The sequence below is a fragment of the Salmo salar genome, chromosome ssa13, assembly GCF_905237065.1.
Source record: "Salmo salar chromosome ssa13, Ssal_v3.1, whole genome shotgun sequence".
Classification (NCBI taxonomy): Eukaryota; Metazoa; Chordata; class Actinopteri; order Salmoniformes; family Salmonidae; genus Salmo; species Salmo salar.
In genome coordinates, this window is record NC_059454.1 from 64,493,142 (window position 1) to 64,517,090 (window position 23,949).

The 23,949-nt window shown below is 44.5% G+C and overlaps 1 protein-coding gene and 1 long non-coding RNA gene across 7 annotated transcripts in view; one reads left to right on the top strand and one right to left on the bottom strand.

The window, feature by feature from the left end:
• Positions 1-22,055, top strand: part of LOC106567559 (double C2-like domain-containing protein beta) — a 365,846-nt gene extending 343,791 nt beyond the window's left edge. For all 6 annotated transcript variants that reach the window (XM_045693459.1, XM_045693460.1, XM_045693461.1 and 3 more), the window contains 3 exons: positions 7,888-7,969; positions 9,671-9,767; positions 20,332-22,055. In XM_045693459.1, coding sequence (XP_045549415.1) covers positions 7,888-7,969; positions 9,671-9,767; positions 20,332-20,468 — 316 coding nt within the window. In that variant the 3' untranslated portion in view covers positions 20,469-22,055. The remainder of the gene's footprint in view (positions 1-7,887; positions 7,970-9,670; positions 9,768-20,331) is intronic.
• Positions 1,672-22,448, bottom strand: LOC106567562 (uncharacterized). Its single transcript, XR_001320100.2, has 3 exons — positions 22,200-22,448; positions 15,806-15,952; positions 1,672-2,261 (listed from the first exon to the last, which is right to left on the bottom strand). It is a non-coding gene; the product is annotated as an uncharacterized lncRNA (long non-coding RNA).
• Between the last annotated feature and the right edge of the window lie 1,501 nt (positions 22,449-23,949).

Here is a 23,949-nt window from a genome sequence, read left to right on the forward strand (position 1 = left end):
ACAAATGCAACAGAATGACCTTTGCTGTTATTCTGGCTGCAGAGATCGTGACTGTGTAGCTAGTTGGCTAGCTAGCAGCAAGCAAGGATAAGAACGTTGCCACTGAGCATGGCAACGGAACATAAAAAAACGAACGACTGGGTTGCGTCCCTAAATAGGGGTGGGAGGGCCAAGAGACCTGAGGGTGCTTTTTTTTGTTGGTATTCTGTAATGATGGGGCGGTGAGTCGGAAGCAGGTGCAACGTTGGCTGAAAGGAGTGCTCAGGTTGGGATGTAGGGTTTGAGCATAGCCTGAAGGTAGGGAGGGGCCGTTCCTTAGGCTGGTCCGTAGGTAAGCACCATGGTGTTGTAGAGGATGCAAGCTTCGACTGGAAGCCAGTGGAGTGTGCGGAGAAACGGAATGACATGAGAGAACTTGGGAAGGTTGAAAATCAGGCAGGCTGCAGCATTCGGGATAAGTTGCAGGGGTTTGATGGCACAAGCGGGGAGCCCAGTCAACAGCAAGTTGCTGTTGTCCAGACGGGATTAGGACCTGCGCACTTCATGTATGAGGTAGCGTCGTACTCTACGGATGTTGTAGAGCATGAACCTGCATGAGCGAGTCACTGCTTTGATGTTTGCAGAGAATGACAGGGTGTTGTCCAGGGTCATTGTAAGGTTCTTTGTACTCTGCGAGGGTGACGCTATCAACCGTGATGAAGAGGTCTTTGAGCGGGAAAGCCTTCCCGGGAGGAAGAGCAGCTCTGTCTTGTCGTGGTTGAGCTTGAGGTGGTGGACCGACATCCAAGTTGAGATATCTGCCAGGCACTCAGAGATGCGTGTTGCCACCTGGGTGTCAAAAGGAGGGAAGAAGAAAAGTAGTTGAGTTTCATCCGCATAGCAATGATAGGAGAGACCATGTGAGGATATGACGGAGCCGAGTGACTTGGTGTATAGAAAGGAGACGGCCTAGAACCGAGCCCAGGCGGACACTAGTAGTGAGAGTACGTGGTACAGACACAGATCCTCTCCACATCACCTGGTAGGATCCAATTAAAGAATGAGCCTGGGATGCCCAGCCCTGAGAGAGTGGAGAGGAGGATCTGATGGTTCATGGTGTCAAAGGCAGCAGGTAGATTTAGGAGGATGAGAACAGAGGAGAGAGAGGCAGTTTTGGCAGTGCAGAGAGCCTCCGTGACAGAGAAGAGCAGTCTCGGTTGAGTGACCCGTCTTGAAGCCTGACTGGTTAGGGTCAAGAAGATTGTTTGAATTATACTTTATGTTCATGCTCCAGAAGTATATAGTTTTCCTCTAAAAATCATACATTGTGTGGCCTGGCTGGTCTAGCGGTAAAGTGCAGGCTCTGGCACAGTGTTGGTTTGAATCCAGCTTACTGCCCTATGGCTCAACCTCTATCTTTCCCCATTGTCAGCCTCTCTCACTATCTATATATTATCATTTCAGTGTAATGTACGGCAGTAATCATTTCTTTGCAATACTATTGCCATGTAACAAGATTCTTCAAATACAATAACTACACAGCCTCCATAGGTGTCCAGTATCTCGGAGTCATTCATCTGTCATAACACCGCAACATGAGCACGTCGAAATACAGCACTTAAGGGAATTGAACATCAGCTAATTCAATGACTGGATTGTGGAGACCTGTAATGATGGAGCGGTGAGTCGGTAGCAGGTGCAACGTTTTAATAAAACAACAAAAGCAAGAACAAGACACTAACATAAGGCAGTACACCGATACACAAGTACAATACCAACTGCTGAGTGAACATGGGAGTGTGACATAAAGGGGAGGAAATGAAGGTAAGGGAGTCCAGGTGTGAATCTTAATGATTTACAGGTGTGCATAATGAGTGCCAGGTGTGCGTAATGATGAATCCCAGGAACGGTGGTTAGTACTCTGGCGACGTCATATGCCAGAGGGGAGGAGCAGATGTGACAGTAACCCACTCTGATGTGCGGCTCCAGCCGAAGGACGACACCAACCAAGGGGACGACCCCGAGGATGAGGAGTGGGTCGGTCCGAGTGGCAAAGGTGGAATTCATGGATGATGTTGGGGTACAGAATGTCCTCCACCGGAATCCAATGCCACTCCTTTGGACCATACCCCTCCCAGTCCACCAGATACTGGAACCGACCCCCATGATGTTGGGAGTCCAGTAGGGATCTGACAGCGTACAACGGGCTCCGCTCGATGTCCAAGGGGGTGGAGGTGTGTCGTTGGGGACAGCATCAGTTAGGAGACCAGGAACCACCTCGCCTGAGAAGGGAGACATGAATAGGGTGAGATACGGTAGTGACTGGATAATTTTAACCTGTATGTCACCTCATTGACCCTCCGGAGAACCTAGAACGGCCCCACAAACCAGGTGCTCAGTTTCTTGCAGGGCAGGCGGAGTGGGAGGTTCCTGGTAGAGAGCCAGACGCAATCCGCAGGATGGAACACAGGGGTCTCACTGCGGTGATGGTCTGCCTGCTTCTTCTGATGATGGACGGCGCGCTGGAGTCTCACGTGCGTATTTGTTCCACATCTCCTCCGCACGCCGGAACCACTCATCTACCGCAGGAGCCGCGGTCGGGTCCAGGGCTGGCTGGAAACCCAAAACACACTGGAAGGGGGTCAACACAGTGGAGGATTGACGTAGAGAGTTCTGGGCGTACTCTGCTCAAGGAAGGAAACATGCCCACTCACCCTGCCGGTCCTGACAGTGACTCCTCAGGAACCTCCCCAGCTCCTGATTCATCCTCTCCACCAGCCCGTTAGACTGAGGCCGATACCCGGATGTGAGGCTAACCGTGACCCTGAGCTTCTCCAAGAAGGCCCTCCATACTCGGGATGTGAATTGGGGGCTACGGTCTGATGTCCTCCGGTAGGCCATAATGCCAGAAGAGTGCCTCAGCGACCTGGAGAGCGGTGGGAAGACCAGGAAGAGGGATTAATCGACATGACTTGGAGAATCTATCCACTACCACCAGAATGGTGGTGAAACCACCAGAAGGGGGAAGGTCAGTAACAAAGTCAATGGATAGATGGGACCAAGGTCGCTGTGGCACGGGAAGCGGCAGGAGCATTCCGGGGGGGACTTGGTTTGAACACACACGGAACAGGAGTTGACATACCGCGTAACATCCTGCACCAAGGTGAGCCACCAGTATTTCTCAGTCATGGAATGGATGGTGCGAGAAATACCTGGATGTCCAGCGACGACAGCTGTGTGTGCCCAGGTCAGCAGCTGATCCCTTATCCCTGTGGGAATGTAAATGCGCACGGGAGGACAATTCAGGGGTGCAGGCTCCCTCTCTAGAGCCTGGCGGATGTCCACATCTACGTCCCAAACAATTAGACCCACGACTCGGGAGGTTGGGATTATGGGTGCCCTCTGGACAGGAGCCTCTCCTGAATCGTAGATACGGGACAGGGCATCGGCCTTGATGTTCTTAGAACCTGAGCGATAGGTCAGCGTGATGTCAAACCTGGTGAAGAAGAGGGCCTCTCCTCGCTGTCTGTATGTACTCAAGGTTCCAATGGTCGGTGAGGATGATGAATGGTTCCTTGGCACCCTCCAGACAGTGTCTCCACTCCTCTAATGCCAACTTCACCGCCAAGAGCATTCGATCGCCGACGTCATAATTCCTTCCTGCGGGGGACAGTTTCTTGGAGAAGAAAGCACAAGGATACAATTTGAGTGGGTCCCCCTGTCTTTGTGACAAAACTGCCCCCACACCCACCTCTGATGCATCTACCTCAACCACAAAAGGTAGCGTGGGATCTGTTTTTTTAGCAAGGGGGCGGCGGAGGAGACGAAAGGCCTCGTCGATTGCTGGAGACCAAACCAACCTATGAGGCCCACCCTTGAGGGAGGTGAGAGGGGTGGCGACGACACTGAAGTTCCTGATGAAGCGGCGGTAAAAGTTGGCAAACACCCCCAAAAAATTGTGTAATACCTTGAAGGTGGTTGGGACTGGCCATGACCTTACCGCATCTACCTTCTTGTCCTCCACCCTCACTCCCCGAGGGCTGATTTGGTAGCCCAAGAAGGAGACAGCCCCTGGTGGAATTGGTACTTATTCGCCTTGACGAATAGGTGGTTTGCTAAGAGGCGTTCCAGGACTGCTTGAATGTGAGTGATGTGATCTTCCAGGTTGTTCGAGAAGAGCAGAATTTCATTGATGTACACAATCACCTGACGTCCAAGCATGTCCCTGAACACCTCATTGACGAATGCCTGGAACACTGACGGAGCATTGGCTTAGCCAAAGGGCATAACCAAGTACTCGTAGTGACCAGACATTGTGCTGAACGCCGTCTTCCACTCCTCCCGGATGTGACTGAGATTGTAGGCACTCCGCAAGTCCAGTTTGGTGGAGAACCGAGCCCCGCGGAGCTGCTCGATGGCTGACGGCACCAGCGGGAGAGGGTACCGATACTTCGTGGTACCAATACTTCGGGATGTCATTGAGTCCATGGTAATCGATAAACGTGTAATTCTCCCTCCTTCTTGGCCATGAAAAAGAAACCAGCCGACACAGGGGACTTGGACCTGCGGATGAAACCCTGTTGGAGCGCCTCTTGAATGTAGTCCTCCATGGCCTGGGTCTCAGCCACCGACAGAGGGTAGATGTGTCTGCGTGGAGCTGTAGCACCGTAAAACGGGTCAATTGCACAGTCCCAGGAGCGATGAGGAGGGAGACGGGTAGCGCGGCTCTTGGAGAATACCTCCCTTAGATCCTGATTTTCCTCTGGGATGTTGGGCTGGAGAGCAACCACAGGACTCTCAACCAACGTGGAACCACAGGGGACAGGAAAGCAGGTCCTCCAGCATTCAGGTGACCAGTCGGTGATTCTCATCTTTGACCATGAGATGGTAAGGTTATAGCGTTGAAGCCAAGGTAGGCCGTAGATAATCTTGTGAACTGGTGCACTGGTAATGAAGGGGAAGTTTTCCTGGTGATTGGGCTCCACGGTGAGGGTGAGTGGTTGGGTGATGTGTGTGATGGTTCCGGATCCTAGAGGCCAACAGTCGAGACCTTGAACCGGAAAGGAGAGGAGAGCGGGTAGGTAGTAATATTGAGAGAGGAGGCAAGGTTCTGATCCATAAAGTTCCCCGCGGCACCGGAATCCATTAAAGCTGTAGACACAGGGAATGAGGGACAGTTAGCCAGAGTGATGGGTACTAAAAAGAGTCTAACAGGAAGAGCAGTAGATGGAATACTTACTCCTGGTCCGGGGGATGTAACATCATGTGACCGTCCCTCTGCTCTAGTAGATCCCGGATTCTGAAGTAAAGGACACCGCTGGTGCTTGTGCCCTCCCTGGCCACAGTACAGACAAAGGCCCAGCTGTATCTGTCTGCTTCGTTCTGCCGTGGAAAGTTGTGTGACCCCTACCTCCATGGGTTCAGGCTCTGATCCCGAACACTTGCCGAAGAAGGGAGAGAAGCGATGGAGATGCCGACGCTCCTGGAGGCGGTTATCCAGACGGATGACCATCGCAATGAGTGCGTCCAGGGTGAGGTTGTCATCTCGGCAGGCCTGTTCCGTCTGGACCTACTCGCACAGACCTCTTCTAAATAACGTGCTGAGTGCTGGCTCATTCCATCCACTGGAAGCTGCTACTGTCCGGAAGGTAAGCGCATACTCAGCAGCCATCTGACTCCCCTGCTGGAGCTGAAGCAGACGCTCACCTCCCCCTCTGCCCTCCGCGGGATGATCGAAAATACATTTAAAACAGAGCCATGAACCCCTCATAAGACTCGAGCTCCACCTCTCCTCTCTCCCAGACGGCCGTAGCCCATTCCAATGCCCGCCAGTCAGCAGAGAAATAACCGTGGCAACCTTAGACCTCTCGGTGGTGGGAGCTCCCATCTGATGTGCGAAATAGAAGAAGCACTGAAGGTGGAAGCCACGGCATTTGGATGGTGTCCTGTCATATTTCTCCGGGAGGGATAGACGGGCATTGCTGACCAGAGCGGGTTGTTGAATGGGCTGGTGTGCTGACTCGTTAGGTAGACTGGCTCTAGAATATCCTCCGCTGTTGAGACATTGTAGACTGCGGAGAACATCTTCCATGGCCGTCCCCAGTTGAGCCAGCTGATCATGGCATTTACAAAAAAAGTCACCTGTTCATTGATCGTCTGGGTGATGTCTGGTTGTCCTGATGCTTCCATTTTTTTAGTTGGTATTCTGTAATGATGGGGCGGTGAGTCAGAAGCAGGTGCAACGTTTTAATAAAACAACAAAACCAAGATCACGACACTAACATAAGGCAGTACGCCGATACACAAGAACAATACCAAATGGTGAGTGAACATGGGAGAGTTACATATAAAGTGGAGGAAATTATGAAGGTAATGGAGTCCAGGTGTGAATCATAATTCATAATAATGATTCACAGGTGCGTGTAATGATGAGTGCCAGGTGTGCTTAATGATGAATCCCAGGACCGGTGGTTAGTACTCTGGTGATGTCCTGCGCCGTAGGGGAGGAGCAGGAGCAGAGGTGACAAGACCTGTGTTTTTTTCACATGGGGCCCCTCTAAGCCTAACTGGTTTCTAGCAGCTAATGGAATTCCTCAGCCTGAGGAGCCACAGGCAGCTATAGTCTCTAGTAAGGTTCAGAGAAAATCTCTATTTCTCCTGCCACGGGTGAGATCTGTGTATTACTTTTGAAAGGGAGTAGAGGCATTCATTTAACCCCATGTTCTTCCATGTTCTTCCTCAGGCACTGTTGAGACTAGTACATTTTGACACTGGAGCCATTCTATAGGGCACAAGTGAAGTTTCTAGGCCAGAATGACTTGTGTATGCAACTTGAATTTTTTGGGGTAAGAAACTTCTAGATGTCCTATGTTATTTCATTAAAGCGTGAGATGTTGTTCAATATGGACTATGCAGACGAGTTGGTTTAAGAAGAGAGCAGTTGGTTCCATATGGATCACCTTACCTCTGACAGTGCCAAGTACTGCAGTTCTACTGGACTCAGTGGGGGGTCGATCAAACTTCCTCAAGCTCCAACTCCAGTCAAGCCCTTGGGGATTCCCAACATCTATTTGGAGTTCCTGAAATTGAAATCTTTGACCTTTTGGGCCTCATTGATACTTCAATTCCTATGGAGGGGTTGATTGTTATGGAGGTGTGCAGCCCTCCAGTAATTCAAACAATGGCTGTTGCTCTCCAGACTCTGTTATTGTGCATCGTCAGCATGCACAGCAGAAAACAAACTCCATTGCTGAGGGAGGCCATTGTAATTACTTTTTGCCCAGATTTTTTTCCATTCATTCCTATCTTATTTTAGGGAGCATTGCAAACATTTTAAATGCATTTTGGAGATCAGAGCTTTCAGTTGGACCTAGTTTGCATCCCAAATGGGATTACCCTATATAGTGCTTTTAGGGTAGTGCACTATAGGGAATATAGTCACATTTGGGGCGCAACCCTAGACTAGAGCCACCAGCTCCACGCTGTTGTATGTTAATACAATATGGTAATCAACCTTTCAACCCATGGACTGTCAGTCACTGAAGCAACAGCTTTCTTAGTGCTGCCCTAAGTGTTCTGCCCACTGTCAGATCAAATTTGATGCCACAGCACCCTCTGGTGGAATAATTGGTATAACATTCAATTCAACATTCAAATTAATTAATGACCCATATTTGCTGTCTCATTCCTTTTCATAAATGCCTTTTCATATTGGGCCAGTCATTCCTGCTGGACTACTTAGAGCTCATAGAAGCGAGGCGTTTCAAAGTTCTGTGTCCCTGGATTGAATCTCCTGACTGCATGTCTACTACAGTCTACAGCATACCCAATAATCCACATCAAACAACAGTAGACTGCAGAGAGATATTTTCTGTCAGTAATAGTTACTGCTTCATGCCTTTTCTGCAGGTACCTGAAGCCTGACGAGAACAAAAAGTCAAAACACAAGACTGCTGTCAAGAAGAAGACCCTCAACCCAGAGTTTAACGAGGTAAGGAAGGACATGCTCTCTCTTCCTCTTTCTTTTTCCTCTCTCAGAGATATCTTGTCTCTCTGACATCACAAATCCCTCCAATAATCAATCCCATTTAAGACTTGATACTTAGGAGGAAGCAGATATTTTAAGATCAAGCTTATCAAATTAGTTATTAAATTATACCTGACTTTGTTCCAGTATGATGAAAATCCAATGCAGCTGTTTTTATCTCAATATCAAATCATTTCTTGGTAACAATTAAGTACCTTACTGTGATTATTCTTTTTTTATTAAAATGGTCAAAAAGAAGAACAAAATGTCTTCGAGTGGGGAGGGGAAAACCGAAAATTAGCTGTTATTGGCTGAGAGGTTTGGAACGCTTTCATATTGATCAATTAAATCATTTACCGCTTAATGATGTCACCATCGAAGGCCAAAACTCCATCCCACCAAATGTCATCATTTTCACAGTATTATTCCAATCTCATAGTGTGGAAATATATATAAAACACAGGTAAATCATGTTTTTAACTGCACTGGGCTTTTAATGCTGACTCTTCTTACCGACAGTAGATATCACCTCTCCCCATATTTCTCTTTTATCTGTCCCCCTGTATCTATCTGGGTGGCCTTATTACACACTAGTGTATATTTGTTAACCAAATGCATTGATGATGAGGTGAGCAACCTTCAGATCAGACCCGTTAACTCTAATTAAGAGGCCAACTTGACTGTAGTAAAAGTCTATTTCCCCCCTCTCCTGAGCCTGCCTCTTTCTCTGAATGCCTCAAACATTCTCCCATTCATCTGTTACTATGCTCTAGAGAGACCCCGCGTTCAGACCACGTTCAGACCACCACCAAATACCTAATTTAGCACTGGACTGCGGCATTGAGTGCCGTCCTCCCGGAACACGCGAGGCCTGTGACTTGACATTTCCACTGACATTTCCTTTCATCCCCATTTCCATCCTGTTGCCTGTTGGCCTTTCGGCTCGAGATTAGGTGACCTGGGCTTCCAATGCATTCAGAAGGCATTTTGGTTCAAAAAGGCGAACAGATAAACTTGAGTATTGATGGATTGATACCAAAATTGATTCTCTTCGTGGCCTTCTGAGTGGTTCAGCGGTCTAAGGCACTGCAGTGCTTGAGGCGTCACTACAGATCCGAGTTCGATCCCGGGCAACGCACAATTGGCCCAGTGTCGTCCGGGTTAGGGGGGGTTTGGACGTCCGGGATGTCCTTGTCCCATCGCGCTCTCGTGACTCCTGTGGCTGGCCGGGCACATGCACGCTGACACGGTTGCCAGTTGTACGGTGTTTCCTCCGACACACTGGTGCAGTGTGTCAAGATGCAGTGTGGCTTGGCAGGGTCGTGTTTCGGAGGACGCATGGCTCTCGACCTTCGCCTCTCCCGAGTCGGCACGGGAGTTGCAGCGATGGGACAAGACTAACTACCAATTGGATATCATGAAATTGGGGAGAAAAAGGTTCAAATTAAATAAAGAAATTATAATAATGTTGATTCTCTTCTATCAGCATGATTAATTGTAGGCTGTATCGGTAATTAATTGTCACTGATAACATTGTTTAAAATATTATTTAAATATGATTCCTTTGATTATGTTTCTTGTGGAATCTTACTGGCTTTTTGGGGATAACCTTGCTGTCTGTATGAAGCTGTATGGCCAGTCATGTTTTTACATATTTTTTTGTAGGAGTTCTTCTACGAAATCAAATACGCCGACCTCAGCAAGAAAACCCTGGAGGTAACCGTGTGGGATTACGACATCGGCAAGTCCAACGATTTCATAGGTAAGCACTAAGCAGGTGACCACGTTACCAAGTGTAGTGACCTGAACAGTTCAAAAAGGTGTAGGTGGCTGCAGCCATACCGGTGACAATCCGGCCCAGGCTCCCCTGCCACCTCTGTTTACAACACCTACTCCATTTGTCCTGATAGCTACCCAGGGCCACAAACCTGGACCCAAATGACAACAACAAACAACTGAGTGGTGAGGAAGAAGCAGGAAACACTGACCCTTGATGCATGCCAGCCAGGCTATAAGCTTGTCAAGTTCTCATGCCGACATGTGGTTGGTGGGCGAGGAGTTGAACTTGAAGTGACAGGGATCCAACTTTTTCTGAATCCCTAACAAATCCCCCATTCCTCTCTTTTGATGATGCACTCCTCAAGAGTCCTCAGCACTCATCAGGAGTTTGAGCTGTTCACTCATCCACTTTAGCTAATGTGTAGGGGAGAGTGGGGTATGTTGAGCTATTTTTTACATTCAGCATCACTACATCAAATAATATATTTGTATTCTTTCTAACAAAGATATCAACATATATTTCAGGATGTTGTGTATGCCTGGAAATAATCAGAATACATGTAAACATAACAGTTTTGAAAACATAGCTTTTCCAACAAAATTGGTCTCTTGGAACAACTTACCCCGGGTATGGGGTAAGTTGAGCATATGGACAGGGTAAGTGAAGCCACCCTGGGGTAAGTGGGTGATGGTGTCCTGTGACGGTGAATGCTCCTGGTAGGTCAAAGTTTAATTCATGGAATGGGGTGTGGTATATTGTAAACTCAGCAAAAAAAGAAACGTCCCTTTTTCAGGACCCTGTCTTACAAAGATCATTCATTCATTGTAAAGTGTTTAAACACTGTTTCCCATGCTTGTTCAATTAACCATAAACAATTAATGAACATGCACCTGTGGAACGGTCGGTAAGACACTAACAGCTTACAGACGGTAGGCAATTAAGGTCACAGTTATGAAAACTTAGGACACCAAAGCGGCCTTTCTACTGACTCTGAAAAACACCTAAAGAAAGATGCCCAGGGCCCCTGCTCATCTGCGTGAACGTGCATTAGGCATGCTGCCTGCAGATGTGGCCAGGGAAATAAATTGCAATGTCCGTACTGCGAGACGCCTAAGACAGCGCTACAGGGAGACAGGACACACAGCTGATCGTCCTTGCAGTGGCAGACCACATGTAACAACACCTGCACAGGATCGATACATCCGAACATCACACCTGCGGGACAGGTACAGGATGGCAACAACAACTGCCCGAGTTACACCAGGAACGCTCAATCCCTCCATCAGTGTTCAGACTGTCTGCAATAGTCTGAGAGAGGCTGGACTGAGGCTTGTAGGCCTGTTGTAAGACAGGTCCTCACCAGACATCACCGGCAACAATGTCGCCTATGGGCACAAACCCACCGTCGCTGGACCAGACAGGATTGGCAAAAAGTGCTCTTCACTGACGAGTCACGGTTTTGTCTCACCAGGGGCCATGGTCGAAATTACGTTTATCGTCGAAGGAATGAGAGTTACACCGAGGCCTGTACTCTGGAGCGGGATCAATTTGGAGGTGGAGGGTCCGTCATGGTCTGGGGCGGTGTGTCACAGCATCATAGGACTGAGCTTGTTATCATTGCAGGTATTCTCAACGCTGTGCATTACAGGGAAGACATCCTCCTCCCTCATGTGGTACCCTTTCTTCAGGCTCATCCTGACATGACCCTCCAGCATGACAATGCCACTAGCCATACTGCTCGTTCTGTGCGTGATTTCCTGCAAGACAGGAACGTCAGTGTTCTGCCATGTCCAGCGAAGAGCCCGGATCTCAATCCCATTGAGCACGTCTGGGACCTGTTGGATCGGAGGGTGAGGGCTATTCCCCCCAGAAATGTCTGGGAACTTGCAGGTGCCTTGGTGGAAGAGTGGGGTAACATCTCACAGCAAGAACTGGCAAATATGGTGCAATCCATGAGGAGGAGATGCACTGCGGTACTTAATGCAGCTGGTAGCCACACCAGATACTGACTGTTCCTTTTGATTTTGACCCCCCCTTTGTTCAGGGACACATTATTCCATTTCTGTTAGTAACATGTCTGTGGAACTTGTTCAGTTTATGTCTCAGTTGTTGAATCTTGTTATGTTCATATATTTACACATGTTAAGTTTGCTGAAAATAAACGCAGTTGACAGTGAGAGGACGTTTCTTAGTTTGCTGAGTTTATATCTAAAATGTATGCCTACATTCAGAAATAGAGTGCCTTCGGAAGGTATTCAGACCCCTTGACTTTTTCCAGATTTTCTTACGTTACAGCCTTATTCTAAAAAGAAATGTTTTAATCCTCTGCAATCTACACACAATACCCCATAATGACAAAGCGAAAACAGGTTGTTTGAAATTTTCATATTTTCATATGTTCCAAAAATATAAACGAATACCTTATTTACATACACTATCGTTCAAAAGTTTGGGGTCACTTAGAAATGTCCTTGTTTTTGAAAGAAAAGCTAATTTTTTTGGTCCATTAAAATAACATCAGAAATACAGTGTAGACATTGGTAATGTTGTAACTGACTATTGTAGCTGGAAACGGCAGATTTTTATTTTCATGAAATATCTACATATGTGTACAGAGGCCCATTATCAACAACCATCACTCCTGTGTTCCAACGGCACGTTGTGTTAGCTAATCCAAGTTTATCATTTTAAAAGGCTAATTGATCATTAGAAAACCCTTTTGCAATTATATTTCAGCACAGCTGAAAACTGTTGTGCTGATTAAAGAAGCAATAAAACTGGCCTTCTGTAGACTAGTTGAGTATCTGGAACTTCAGCATTTCTGGGTTCGATTACAGGCTCAAAATGGCCTGAAACAAATAACTTTCTTCTGAAACTCGTAAGTCTATTCTTGTTCTGAGAAATTAAGGCTATTCCATGCAAGAAATTGCCAGGAAACTGAAGATCTCGTACAACGCTGTGTACTACTCCCTTCACAGAAGCCCCGGTGCACAACTGAGCAAGAGGACAAGTACATTAGTGTCTAGTTTGAGAAACAAATGCCTCACAAGTCCTCAACTGGCAGCTTCATTAAATAGTACCTGCAAACACCAGTCTCAACGTCAACAGTGAAGAGGCGACTCCAGGATGCTGGCCTTCTAGGCAGAGTTGCAAAGAAAAAGCCATATCTTAGACTGGCCAATAAAAATAAAAGATTAAGATGGGAAAAAGAACACAGACACTGGACAGAGGAAGATTGAAAAAAGGTGTTATGAAAAGACAAATCTAAGTTTGAGGTGTTCGGATCACAAAGAAGAACATTCGCTTGACCGTATTGTACGTAAGAAGTGCCCATCAAGCCAATCCAACTTGTGGGAGGTGCTTTAGGAAGCATGGTGTGAAATCTCTTCAGATTACCTCAACAAACTGACAACTAGAATGCTCAAGGTTTGCAAGGCTATAATTGCTGCAAATGGAGGATTCTTTGACAAAAGCAAAGTTTGAAGGACACAATTATTATTTCAATAAAAAATCTTTATATTTCCTATTAATTTTGCAACTCATTTCATGTATGTTTTCATGGAAAACAAGGACATTTCTAAGTGACCCCAAACTTTTGAACAGTAGTGTAAGTATTCAGACCCTTTGCAATGAGACTCGAAGTTGAGCTCAGGTGCATCCTGTTTCCATTGATCATCCTTAACATGATTTTAAAACATTTTCTCCCCAAATTCGTGGTATCCAGTTGGTAGTTACAGTCTTGTCTCATCGCTGCAACTCCCGTACTGACTCTGGAGAGGCAAAGGTCGAGAGCCATGCATCCTCTGAAACACAACCCAACCAAGCCGCACTGCTTCTTGACACAATGCCCACTTAACCCGGAAGCCAGCCGCACCAATGTGTCGGAGGAAAGCCTGAACACCTGGCAACCATGTCAGCGTGCACTGCGCCCGGCCCACCACAGGAGTCGCTAGTGCTCGATGGGACAAGGACATCCCTGCCGGTCAAACCTTCCCCTAACCCGGACGATGCTGGGCCAATTGTGCGCCGCCCCAGGGGTCTCCCGGTCACGGCCAGCTGCGACAGAGCCTGGACTCAAACCCAGAATCTCTCGTGGCACAGCTAGCACTGCGATGCAGTGCCTTAGACCACTGTGCCACTCGGGAGGCCCGTATGATTCTAAAACTTGGAGTACACACGTGGTAAATTCAATTGATTGGACATGATTTGAAAAGGCACAAACCTGTCTATATAAGGTCCCACAGTTGGCAGTGCATGCCAGAGCAAAAACCAAGCCATGAGGTCGAAAGAATTGTCCGTAGAGCTCCAAGACAGGATTGTGTCGAGGGAAAGATCTTGGGAAGGGTCTGTAAAAATGTATTCAGCATTGAAGGTCGCTAAGAACACAGTGGCCTCCATCATTCTTAAATGGAAGAAGTTTGGAACCACCAAGACTCTTCCTAGAGCTGGCTGCCCATCCAAACTGATCAATTGGGGGAGAAGGGCCTTGGTCAGGGAGGTGACCAAGAACCCGATGGTCCCTCTGACCAGAGCTTTAGTGTTCCTCTGTGGAGATGGAATAACTTTCCAGAAGGACAACCATCTCTGCAGCACTCCACCAATCAGGCCCTTATGGTAGAGTGGCCAGACGGAAGTCACTCTTCAGTAAAAGGCACATGGCAACCCACTTGGAGTTTGCCAAAAGGCACCTAAAGACTCTCAGACCATGAAAAACAAGATTCTCTGGTCTGATGAAACCAAGATTGAACTCTTTGGCCTGAATGCTAAGCACCACGTCTGGAGGAAACCTGGCACCATCCCTACGGTGAAGCATGGTGGTGGCAGCATCATGCTGTGGGGAGTTTTGTCAGCAGCAGGTACTGCAAGACTAGACAGGATTGAGGGTAAGATGAACAGAGCAAAGTACAGAGAGATCCTTGATGAAAACCTGCTCCAGAGCGGTCAGGACCTCAGACTGGAGTGAAGGTTCACCTTCCAACAGGACAGCAACCCTAAGCACACAGCCAAGACAATGTAGGAGTGGCTTTGGGAAAGTCTCTGAATGTCCTTGAGTGGCCCAGCCACAGCCCGGACATGAACCCGATCAAACACCTCTGGAGAGACCTGAAAATAGCTGTGCAGCGACGTTCCCCATCCAACCTGACATAGCTTGAGAGGATCTGCAGAGAAGAATGGGAGAAACTCCCCAAATACAGGTGTGCCAAGCGTCTTACCCAAGAAGAATCAAGGCTGTAATCACTGCCAAAGGTGCTTCAACAAAGTACTGAGTAAAGGGTCTGAATACTTATGTAAATATGATATTTATTTATTTATTTTTTAATAAATAAGCAACATTTTCTAAAAACCTGTTTTTGCTTTTTTCACATTATGGGGTGTTGTGTGTAGAATGTTTAATCAATTTTAGAATAAGGCTGTACTTTCCGAAGTTATATCTGTATATCTCTGTTCAATATCACTTACTGTCACGCCCTGACCTTAGAGAGCCTTTTTATTTCTCTATTTGGTTAGGTCAGGTTGTGATTTGGGTGGGCATTCTAGTTTTTCTATTTCTTTGTTTGCCGGGTATGGTTCCCAATCAGAGGCAGCTGTCTATCATTGTCTCTGATTGAGGATCATACTTAGGCAGCCTTTTTCCCACCTTAGTTTGTGGGATCTTGTTTTTGGTACTGTGCTGTGTAGCCCTACTGAACGTTACGTTTTCGTTTGTATTTGTTTTGTTTCGGTGTTCATTGAATAAAGAAAGATGTACGCCTACCACGCTGCACCTTGGTCCAATCCTTCCAATAACGAATGTAACACTTACACTTCCATTTCAGTTGTGTCGTATGTTGTTACGATGTGCTTATTCGTCGGCAAGTTCTTTAAATTTGATGCTACTAAGCCCATGAAACTGGTCCGCGAGATTCTTGATATGTTTATGAAGCTCAGACTCCATGTCATCAGATAAGACCTTGTGTTTCTCTGCTACATTGTCATTGCCTCTCTTTCGGACAGGTACTTGTTTTTTTTTGTCAATTTACCTCTTCAGTGTCATTCAGTCTATTTTTTCATCCCTTGCTGCTGCCGAATGGACTTCTTCTCTTCTCTCACTTTCTTGGCTGCTCTCAAGGGGGGTTAGACCCCTGCTTGTTTCATGTTTGTATACACGGGCCATGATGACGTCTGCTCTGTAACAAAAAATGCACTATCTCGGAGGACCTGAGCCCTAGGACCATGCCTCAGGACTACCTGGTATGATGACTCCTTGCTGTCCCCAGTCCACCTGGCTGTGCTGCTGCTCCAGTTTCAACTGTTCTGCCTGCGGCTATGGAACCCTGACCTGTTCACCGGACGTGCTTGTTGCACCCTCGACAACTACTATGATTATTATTATTTGACCATGCTGGTCATTTATGAACATTTTAACATTTTAACATTTTGACCATGTTCTGTTTTAATATCCACCCTGCACAGCCAGAAGAGGACTGGCCACCCCTCATAGCCTGGTTCCTCTCTAGGTTTCTTCCTAGGTTTTTGGCCTTTCTAGGGAGTTTTTCCTAGGGAGTTTTTCCTAGCCACCGTGCTTCTTTCACATGCTTTGCTTGCTGTTTGGGGTTTTAGGCTGGGTTTCTGTACAGCACTTTGAGAATATCAGCTGATGTACGAAGGGCTATATAAAAATAAATTTGATTTGATTTGATTTGACTATCTTGAGTTCATATGCATGACACATTGCAAAAATACTATGCATATTGGCCCAGATTCTGACACGAATTAAGTGCACGGAAATGTAATTCCCTTTTTATGCGCTTTTCTCTATGCATATTCTGACCTTGAATTTAAGCATGAGAATAGCATGCTATTCACCCACTATTCTTTTGAGGTGGAGCTTGAATAAATTAAGGTGTGATGGAGGTGTGGCTATATATACACCGTATTCTTCTATATGATCCCTGCAGACGAATGTGAAACCAGCCGTAAAGTATGGAAGCAAACTGAAAATCATATCAACATGACATGTATTGCGGCTCCTTTTCCACAGTGAAATGGGATATAAATAGCTGTAATGTTATTCAGAATTCAAATTGTGTGCCTTCAAAATTTGCCTGGATGAAATTTGGATTCACAAGCTTTAGGCTTCTTTAGGGCTGAACCTGCCGAGTGGATGTATGCGCTTTAGAATGTTTTGATTATATGCCCTGGCTTTTCTCTGTTTCATTTTGCAATTTGTATCATGTTAAGTATTAGCCACTATCGGGAGCCACTGTCAGTAATACCACATGCATTTATTTTTTGCATCATTCCATTCCATTTACCTTTCTTTCCTCTGTCACGTCCTTGTAAATTGTTCCTGAGGGTCGCTTGCATTAGTGGATCGTATTAGGCTTGTCCAAAATTATTGCACAACACATGTAACCTGTTTGAAGACCACATGTAGCAGGTTAAATCTGGAGCCTGGCGCACGGTTTACTATGACTGGACCATTGTCATACAGTTCCATGATTAGTGGGAATTAGGGTAGATTTATAGGATTCTTGTTCAATCCCTATTGTACACTTTCCACCTTCCAATATTTCATGGATTGAACTTGAATATGACAACTTTCATGATGAATCAAACCACTGTATTTTTTTATTCATCAAAACGCAGTATTTTGTGTGGAAACGCTCTCCAAACAGTTTTTCTTATGATTCATACATACTTTCCTAACCCTAAAATGTGCCTAAATAATCTAGTATTTTACATCTACCAGTTGGTGCTGAAATGGCGACGAATATGCATACCGTAATTTCCGGACTATTGAGCGCACCTGAATATAAGCCACACCCACTGAATTTAAAAAAAAATATTATTTTTAACGTAAATAAGCCGCACATGTCTATAAGCCGCAGGTGCCTACTGGTACATTGAAACAAATTAACTTTACACAGGCTTTAACGAAACACGGCTTGTAACAAAAATAAATAGCCTTTAACAAAACACGGCTTGTAACAAAAAAAAAAAAAAATTTGCAGTAAGCTTTAGTTGTCTTTTTGCACTGAGTCAATTCCTCACGCTGCTGTTTCCAACGTCTTATCATCGACTCATTAAGACCAAGCTCCCGTGCAGCAGCTCTATTTCCTTTTCAGCCAGATCAATCGCCTTCAACTTGAAAGCTGCATCATATGCATTTCTCCGTGTCTTTGCCATGATGAGGGTGACAAAATGACTACCGTAATCAGAATGATGGGAAGTTTGAGAGCGCTCGATTTAATCTAAACAGTAAACAAAAAAGTTGTTTGACCTTAACCCGTTCGGCAATTTCATTGGTCTAATGAAAGCTTCATGCTGCCAAAAAACTGAGCACGTCACAGAATGTGTTTTTTTGAGAAAAAAAAATGTAAAGCGGGAAAAATCCATATTTTAGCCGCATCATTGTTTAAGCCACGAGGTTCAAAGCGTGGGAAAAAGGTTGCGGCTTATAGTCCGGAAATTACGGTAGATGGATTTCTTTAATTGATCCCTATATTCTGAACCCGTTCTCTCAATGTATTCTATTGAATCTGTCAACCAAAATTCGAATTAAAGGTGCACCGTATTTAAAGGGATGCCTTAAGATCAATGTACCCCATTGAATGAAAACTCCACAAGAAAATGTGTTGACCAGCAAGTGGGAGGGTTTTCAGTGGTTGAATTAAATGTAATTAGAGCGGGCAAGGTAGCCACATCTGCAGAGTGCTTTACATGACTAAGATAAGTCTGAATACCAAATACTGAGAAGTGTTTAGGAAAGGCATGCGTAGGAAAGGCATAAATTCCTGAGTCGAGATCGGCCCATTTTGCATAAAACTGAAAACAAACAAATAATCATAATTTTTATGGGGTATGGTAATCTAACGTAGCAGGCATAGAAAGATGCCTGGGCGGAGTTCCCACTTCCGTTTTTTAGGGGAAACTGAAGTTAGGTTCCAAATATTATAGCCCTGAAACACGGATGTTAGCATTTTCTGGCAACTCCACATAGGCTAGGGTTATGGTGGTCATTGGCCATTGACTCAACATACCCCAAGGCAAAAATGTTGACTATATTAGCCCACACAGCTACAAGGATGCACTTTCATGCTTAGTACCTAATATTGTAGCTTATATTGACCCCAACTGATTGAGATACAAACATCCTGAAACCTATAACGCAATACATTAATTTGACAATGTGAGAAAAAAAATGTGGGATCTAACTTGCTTACCACTTTTTCCATGTGGTTTCTTCCTTCACAGACTACATGGGGCTATACTTGTGACATTTTGCTTAGACCGTGGTTTGAAACATTGGTCTAAAATGGCTAGCTACTAGCTTTTCTCATAGGCCAACCAGGCCAAATTAGCCACGATGCTGAGGACGGCCAGCTGAGCAGATAATTATATCCTGTAACAAATTCCTTCTTAGCCAATTAAAATAGTTGGACGGGATTCAACATTTTCTCACTAAAGGATCCTTACCAGAAGTCCACCAGCATGTTCTGATACTCAAATGAACTGCTTCACATGCAAAAGTTTGTCTGGACAATTAGCTCACAGTGTAAAGATGCCTAGTTCCTGACGCTTTTCACCACTTGCGACATCCTTTTAATCCCAGAGTGGGATCATCATTTTTCCTTTCACATGTGGATTAACCATTAATTGTGGTATTGTGTTGAGAAGGAAAGTGCAGTCATCACCATAAAATGAAGAATGAATTTCTTTAGGAGCTAGGCCTACGAGTTTCTTTAAGCTTTCTTCACAAACACACTGCTGGGGCCTAATAATATCTTAGCGTATGAGGCTGCATGGAGGTGTACACTTGCCTACATGTAGGTTACACCTACAACGTTTTATATGTGTTTTTATAATCGTTATCTAGCTTACCTTGTCACAAGTGTACATAAGTGTAAATTGACTGGTCTGTCTAAGTTCACCAAGTGTCCAGTAGAAGGCGCAGCTACTCCAGGAATCCACTGAGGTGAAGCCTCCTGCTTGCTTCATAACTTATGAAGCCGATGTGGTAAAAGACACTACATCTGATCGTGCTTTCCTGTCAATTCTGTAACACATGCTATTCACTGACTGGAGTAGCCTATATAGACACTCAGATCAACAATAGAGCTAAGTTCATTGTCATGGATGTTTTATTAGCTGGGCTAACATATATCAACATCATTTTTGGACAAGATGGCCTAATGATGGTTTAAATAGCGAGAAGAGAGTAATGTACCTATTTGAAAGCCTTATAAAAAAAGTAGCTCTCATGCTAGAAAAGGATAATGTCCTCAGAGTTTTACATTGTTCATGTCCAGCAATTGATAAGAGCAAGGGTGAACACATAAAACGCTTGCATTCTCAGGTTTAAACATTGGTCACCAGTCTCACTTCAAAGAGGTCTATTCTACCATGGACAGCCTGTTCAGGAGGGTGCAATATCACAGAGTATTCAGAGAACAGTTGTGATTGTCTTTTGGGTATTGTGTTAGTTCAAACTATTTAGTTTCTATCGCCAATCAATGTGTTGCGTTCTAACCCTTTTCAACTGTTCTGCCGTCCCCGGTCTCAGGTGGTGTGTCCCTGGGCATCAGCGCAAACGGGGAGAGGCTGAAACACTGGTTCGACTGTCTCAAAAACAAGGACAAGAAAATTGAGCGATGGCACACACTGACCAACGAACTTCCTGGTACAACATTCAATGACTGATGGCCCCTCCCCACTACCTACTGTGGACAGGAGTTCAGCCTTGATCGACTAATATACACTCCAGCTTTCCCGTTTCCGGAGACGTTTAACAAATCAAAGCTCTTGTTTTCTGTATTTCTATCCCAAGGTTTTGGTCTCATCCGTTATCTTCTATCCCTTTCTGATAATGTGCTGTGTCTTTAGGGCTTTGCTGCACAGAACTAAAATGAGATGAGAATCTATTTCTGTGGTTTGCTGTCCGGCGATGCATATTCACTAGGTTTACTGGCAGCAGTTATTGGCAGATTGTGGGGAGTGTGCACTTTGTTGAAATGAAAGGAGAAAAGGGTGGATTATTTACTTCAGACACTGCTCTAAAAAGTATATGTATTGTTTACAGTCTAGGATGCAGCTCCACACACCTCTGCTGTTCCTCTGAAGTTCATGTTTGCCAGAGAAAGGGGGCAAAAGACCCAAGTAATGTGTTTTATAGAGAGCCTACTTTCAGGTCATTGCAAATGTCTAATCCTGTGATGAAGGGTTTGGGCTAGGGGAGGGAAATGTGGAAGGGAGGGGGGAAAGGCATTTTAATATGCTAGCTCTAAGTACTGTATCTTGTTGCTTATGTGTTTCAGTTGTTTTTTAAGTAGTGTAAAATGTACGCCACCCCAGTCAGTATATCAGATGAATGTAGGGTGCTGTGTGTTATTGAACTAGTTCATACATAAAACTCAAGGTCTGATAAATATCAGAGTTGCGTTGGATAGCATGGGAGGAAGAGATTTGAACTTCTGCAGCCTAATGGCAAACTGTTTTTATGACATTGCCTGAGGCGGAATATTACCATAAATCTATATTTTTACATTTCCTCATTGGCTGTTTAATTATTAATGATAAGGCAATATGGCTCAACTCACTTCATGCTTATGTTTTCAAATCAAAGTATATTTTATGTTCACCTTTTTATTGTTGCCCTAAAATGTATGTTTGTGTGCGTGCGCATATTTGTGCTGTATGTGTGTCGGTGAACGCGACCGAGAATTGTCCTTTTAATCGTGAAATATTTAACTGGCCAATTCTTACACAACAGGTAATAACTGTACATGTATTGCTAGTGTTTTCCACTGCATAGCAGCTAACAACCAGTGGTGGAAAAAGTACCCAATTGTCATACTTGAGTAAAAGTAATGATACCTTAATAGGAAATGACTCAAGTAAAATGGAAGTCACCCAATAAAATCCTACTTGAGTAAAAGTCAGAAAGTATTTGGTTTTAAATATACTTAAGTATAAAAAGTAAATGTAATTGCTAAAATATACTTAAGTATCAAAAGTAAAAGTAGAAATCATTTCAAATTCCTTACATTAAGCAAACCACACAGCACGATTTTCTTGTTTTTGTCATTTACAGATAGCCAGGTGCACACTCCAACACTAGGACATAATTTACAAACAAAGCATTTGTGTTTAGTGAGTTCGCCAGATCAGATGCAGTAGGGATGACCAGGTGTCAGGGAAAAGGTACATTATTTACTTTTGGAAAGTAGTGGAGTAAAAGTTGTCAAAAATATAAATAGTAAAATAAAGTACAGATACCCCAAAAAACTACTTAAGTAGTACTTTAAGGTATTTTTTACTTAAGTACTTTACACCACTGCTAACAACTATGACAGTGCATGATTACAAGTTGTTTAATTTTGTGTTATAATTTATTTTACCCATAGTGTTGTTTTGTCGAAGCTTTTGTCTTACTTGAAAAATGTAAAGACGTCCCATTCCATTCTTAAAAATGCTGTGAGCTTAATTTCAAGAAAAAGCTCCCATGGGGTATATTTCCATCTTCATTGACAAACCCAGGTAGACTTCTTGTAACTACTTCATGTTCAAAGTTTAGTCAAGACGGGGTAAAATATTGCACTTGTCAATCTGAGTGTTACGGTCTCTCTGGCCTGGTGTGGACTAACCTAACGTTGCAAGAGTAAAATAAACACCTGAAACTAGATCCCCTACATACGGGTCTTGACGAGAAGAAAACTTTTGGGTGAGGTTCTCTTCTGCACTGTTCAACCAATCCAGTAAAGGTGGAGGAGTTAAGATGGAGTGGCGCCTTGTTAACGTCCCAAACTGTAAGTCTCTCTTTCCATTTCCCCTGAAAACCAGAACATCTGGTTGTTGGGGACTCGGAAGGTCCAACCCAATCTCTTCCTCAATTCTACACGGCGTCAGGCAGGCAATCAAGGTGGTCTCTTTCTTGAATGCATATACAGTCGCAACAGCTAACTTGTGAATTTTTTTTATCTGTTTGCCTTTGTACAAAACAAAATGATATTATAACAAAAATGCATGCAAATGTGATTGGTAAGTCATGAAATGACTGCTTAATGATACTCCTGTTTTTTCTAGGGGAAAAAAATAACTGTGGATGCTACAAGAATGTCAATCTTTCTTCTGGACAACGTTTTGTACCTTTGAACACTATCGTATTGCCTGTGTGGCTGCTGTATTGATTGTCTAGGAATGTGACCGCATGTGAAGAAAAATCTCTCCCTCTGTTCATTTTGTTAACACTCAGGCGGTTGTTTGCATAATTCTGTTGGTTCTATGGTAAAAAAAAAAAGAAGATAAATATTTTCTCCTATTTCACCTTACTTTTGCACCGAATGGCCGAATGATTGTGCCTTTTCTTTTGTAAAAGTGTATTTTTGCAATGCTCACTTTACAAACATTAGATTGATATTAGCTTTTAATATGTAAATAATACATGGCACATTTATATTCCTGTATGTGTGTTAGGGTTCCGAACTCTGTTTCACTCTTTCAAAATTTCCCACCCAAATGACACGAGGCCAGAGTGTCGTTCCACTGTTTGATGGTGGTGACAGTGAAGGCAGGGGTGCAAGGTTCAGGTGGAAGCATATGTACAATATACGTCTCTGACTGGAAGAGGTCACAATGACAGGCAACAGGGCCTGTATTCACAAAGCGTCTCAGAGTAGGAGTGGTGATCTAGGATCAGTTTTGCCCTTTATATCATAATTAATACAGTTATATGGACAGGGGGGACCTGATCCTAAATCGTCACCCTACTGATGATCTATTGGTTCTGTTTCTTTGTTGCAGTCTGCACAGGGCTGACTGTTTAATGCCCTATATAGCATTGTTTTTGTGGTGAGAATTTTATATAATAGTTTAAATAGAAAAGAACGGATTGATGAATGAAATGTTTTGTATATCAGTTCATAAACCCGACGCCATGGTATTGGGACATAAAACAATCTGTTCACAACTATCTTGAACTTTATGCGGTATAGTTGTCAAACCTCTCGACCTTAAGTAAAACTGATATATATTATGATTTATACTAATAATTTTAAGCCATGCATGGTTTTTGATTGGCGGCAGACAAACACATTTATTCTTTTCTCTTTTGAGTAATTTCCACTTACATTTTTGTGGCAGAGCTGCAATGAGTTGCTTATACATATACCTTTGTTAATTGCTT